This window comes from Tachyglossus aculeatus, chromosome 17 (assembly GCF_015852505.1).
Source record: "Tachyglossus aculeatus isolate mTacAcu1 chromosome 17, mTacAcu1.pri, whole genome shotgun sequence".
NCBI lineage: Eukaryota > Metazoa > Chordata > Mammalia > Monotremata > Tachyglossidae > Tachyglossus > Tachyglossus aculeatus.
This window is the reverse complement of record NC_052082.1, coordinates 24,267,266-24,271,366: the sequence shown is the minus strand read 5'-3', so window position 1 is coordinate 24,271,366 and position 4,101 is coordinate 24,267,266. Positions and strand designations below refer to the sequence as shown.

The 4,101-nt window shown below is 56.7% G+C and overlaps 1 protein-coding gene across 1 annotated transcript; it reads right to left on the bottom strand.

Annotated features, from left to right (window-relative positions):
• Positions 1-2,193: 2,193 nt before the first annotated feature.
• SOX21 (SRY-box transcription factor 21) lies at positions 2,194-3,316 on the bottom strand. The gene has a single exon (XM_038759620.1). The coding sequence runs from the start codon at positions 3,249-3,251 to the stop codon at positions 2,472-2,474; it is 780 nt and encodes a 259-aa protein (XP_038615548.1). The 5' UTR covers positions 3,252-3,316; the 3' UTR covers positions 2,194-2,471.
• Positions 3,317-4,101: the final 785 nt, after the last annotated feature.

Genomic DNA, 4,101 nt, shown 5'->3' with positions numbered 1-4,101 from the left:
AATCTTGTTAGTAACTCAACAAGAAATAGAGGATTTTCTCTTTTCCCTGCTTCAGGCTTTATTTAAACTCTTTGTTCAAAAACGAACAGAGTGGTAGTCGGGTTCTATTTTACAGATATAGTTTAGCACTCTAATATTAAATTAGAAGATTGCACGCGCACGCACACACACAAAAATTACACGTAAATGTTAAAACCGATACTTAAACTTCTTTTTACTTTATATTACATAAAGCCAAAATGAAAACTAAATACATGTTAGCCAGCTTCATTCACAAACATTAGTTCAAATAGACACATTACAAAAGTAAACAAAAAAACTATAATGGAGGAAGGCTCTTTTCTAAAAGGCGTGTTTTTCTTATCATTGGCAATTGAATGGTAGGTTCTCTAAAAATAAGCTAATGGGGTAGAAGTCCAAAACAACCCAACTTCTGAGGCGGCGGATAAAAGCTATCTGAAAACAAGGATTGACACCTGTCAAAACAACGCTACATTTATGTTCGTCTAAATAATAAATATGTAATTACCACTCAGACAAAAAGTCTGATTCAACCGTAGATAAAACTGCGGTCCCGAAAAAGTTCCGCAAAGCGTGTTTTATTCTTTCGGTAATCTTAGCTTTGAAATTCGCTGGAAATATTTTTGAGTCTAAAACCGACTCAGATTTAGGGCCAAGTCAATCACTCATCTTCAGAGATCTACTGTTTCCATAGACACGTGTACACATTTACAGTGCGGAACTGAAACCCAACGGAATAAGTCACGTCTTTCCTTTTCTATAAGTTCCATGCCCAGGGTCGAAAGAAATGAACTCAAGGTAATCTTAACGTAGGGTGGGGTGGGGGAAACAGCCCCCCCCCAAAAAAAAAGCCCACACACCAAAACAAACAAGAAACAATCGACAACTCTTACACACCACTTCTTGCTGTGTGGTTCCTACTCCGATTTGCATCCCGCGTGACAGACAAAGGAGAGAGCGATCATTTCAAACCTAGAAGACAGAATTGTGTCTGTCACCTGTCGGAAATGGATCTCGTTTGCGTGTCCTGCTCGTTTGGAAGGACAGTCGAAGAGTTCGGCCGATCCGGACGGAGAAAAGAGAGGTCAGAATAACGAAACGGAGAAACCAATGCCACATGAATCAGGTTCCCGGGTCAGTCAGTCCGCACTTTTCGGTCTACTACTTGAACGGAGTCCAGGCGACATAGACCGAGGGAGGAAACCCAAAGAAGGAAGAGGGAGGGGAGGCGGAGAAGGAAAAAAAAAAACCCACAAAAACAACTCAACTCCTAGAGCGGTTTCCTCCGAATCGGCGTGGGCCCAAAGCGACAGGTTCAGCAGCGAGAGGAGGCCGCGACGGCCGGCCAGAGCAGCCCAACCTCCCCTCTGAAAAGTTTGCCGTGAGAAGTGAGGCTGGGACATGATCGCGGAAACCACAGTCACGCGTACTCCCTGCACATACACATCTCTCGCACACCGCACCCCACACTCTCCAACCCACCCGGATTCGCATTTTCAACTCTGGAGCTATACATAATAGTAACAATTTTGGTATTTGTTAAGCGCTTACTACATGCCAAGCACCGTTCTGAGCTCCGGGGAGGGATACAGGGTGATCAGATTGTCCCACGTGGGGCTCATAATCGTAATCCCCCTTTTCCAGATGGGAGAACTGAGGCCTAGAGAAGTGAAATAACTTGCCCAAAGTCACGCAGCTTACATCCGGATACAGTAAGCGCTCAATAAATACGATTGATTGAATGAATGAAAATCCAGAGAAGCAGCGTGACTCAGTGGAAAGAGCCCGGGCTTTGGAGTCAGAGGTCACGGGATCGAATCCCGGCTCCGCCAACTGTCAGTTGTGTGACTTTGGGCCAGTCACTTCACTTCTCTGGGCTTCAGTTGTCTCGTCTGGAAAACGGGGATGAAGACCGTGAGCCCCCCGTGGGACAACCTGCTCGCCTTGTAACCTCCCCAGCGCTCGCCCACTGTTGGGTAGGGACTGTCTCCACATGGTGCCAACTTGTACTTCCCAAGCGCTTAGTCCACCATCATCAATCGTACTTATTGAGCGCTTACTATGTGCAGAGCACTGTACTAAGCGCTTGGGAAGTACAAATTGGCACCATATAGAGACAGTCCCTACCCAAGTTAGTCCGGTGCCCTGCACTCAGTAAGCGCTCAATAAATACGATGAATTGATTGATTTGCACGGAGTAAGCGCTTACCTCGTTGACCTCATCTGTAAAACGGGGACTGACTGCGAGCTGAGAACGGCGCTTTGCAACCTAGTGAGCGCTTAACAAATGCCGTCGTGATTATCATTCATAAACGCGACATTATTATTATTATTACGTGTTATCATTATATACAGCCAGAAGCAAAACGAGGAGCTCGGACCTATACATATGTACATGCGTGGGACCTCGTTATGAAGGGCCCCTTCTCTGTTACAGGCCTCGACGGGGGTCATAGGGCGGCGGCGTAGGCGGCGGGGTAGGGGTCCAGGGGGGGTTTTCCCATTCCCGGGAGCAGGATGTAAGCGAGGGGCGGCTGCAGGCCGGGCCCGGGCCAGGCGGAGCAGTTGCAGGGAATCATGTAGCCCGGGTTGCCGGGGCTGGGATGCGAGTGGCTGTGGCCCGCGGCTACCGCGGCGGCGGCGGCGGCGGCGGCCGCGGCGTGGAAAGCACCGGCCACCGGGGCTGGGTAGCCGAGAGACGGGGCGTACGGGAGTCCCGGGGCGGCGGCGGCGGAGGATGACGACGACATCTCTGCCATCTTCGAGCCCAGGTCCAGCAGGGAGTACGGCCCGGCGGCGGCCGCCTGCGGGAAGAACACGCGGGCCGCCTTCTCCGGGTGGGCGAGCAGGGAGTCGGGTCCCATCCCCCCGGCCCCGCCGGCCCCCCCGCCCGCCTTGAGCGCCGGGTGGTCGGCGTCCCCCACTCCGCCCAGCCCGTAGGGCACCGGGAAGGCGAACTTGTCCTTCTTCAGCAGCGTCTTGGGCTTCCTGCGGGGCCGGTACTTGTAGTCCGGGTGCTCCTTCATGTGCATGGCCCGCAGCCGCTTGGCCTCGTCGATGAACGGCCGCTTCTCCGCCTCGGTGAGCAGCTTCCACTCGGCGCCCAGCCGCTTGCTGATCTCCGAGTTGTGCATCTTGGGGTTCTCCTGGGCCATCTGGCGCCGCTGGGCCCGGGACCACACCATGAAGGCGTTCATGGGCCGCTTGACGTGCTCCGCCGGCTTGGACATGCCTTCGCCGGCCCCCACCGCCAAATCACGGGTGGGCGCCGCCGACGGGATTCCCCCCCCCGCCCCGGCGGGGACCGACGAGGCGGCGCCCCTCCGCTCCCCCTGCTCCCCTCCTTCCTCAGGGGGGAGAAGCCGGCGGGCTCCCCTCCTTCCTTCGGGGGGAGAAGCCGGGCGAGCTCCCCTCCTTCCGTCGGGGGGAGAAGCCGGGCGAGCTCCCCTTCTTCCGTCGGGGGGAGAAGCCGGGGGGGGCTCCCCTTCTTCCTTCGGGGGGAGAAACCGGGCGAGCTCCCCTCCTTCCCTCGGGGGGAGAAGCCGGGCGAGCTCCCCTCCTTCCGTCGGGGGGAGAAGCCAGGCGGGCTCCCCTTCTTCCGTCGGGGGGAGAAGCCGGGAGGGCTCCCCTCCTTCCTCAGGGGGGAGAAGCCGGGAGGGCTCCCCTTCTTCCGTCTGGGGGAGAAGCCGGGGGGGGCTCCCCTTCTTCCGTCGGGGGGAGAAGCCGGGCGGGCTCCCCTTCTTCCGTCGGGGGGAGAAGCCGGGTGGGCTTCCCTCCTTCCTCAGGGGGAAGAAGCCGGGCGGGCTCCCCTTCTTCCGTCGGGGGGTGAAGCCGGGCGAGCTCCCCTCCTTCCCTCGCGGGGAGAAGCCGGGCGAGCTCCCCTCCTTCCTTCGGGGGGAGAAGCTGGGCGAGCTCCCCTCCTTCCCTCGGGGGGAGAAGCCGGGCGAGCTCCCCTTCTTCCGTCGGGGGGAGAAGCCGGGCGGGCTGCCCTCCTTCCGTCGGGGGAGAAGCTGGGGGGCTCCCTTCCTTCCTTCGGGGGGAGAAGCCGAGGGGGCTCCCCTCCTTCCGTCGGGGGGAGAA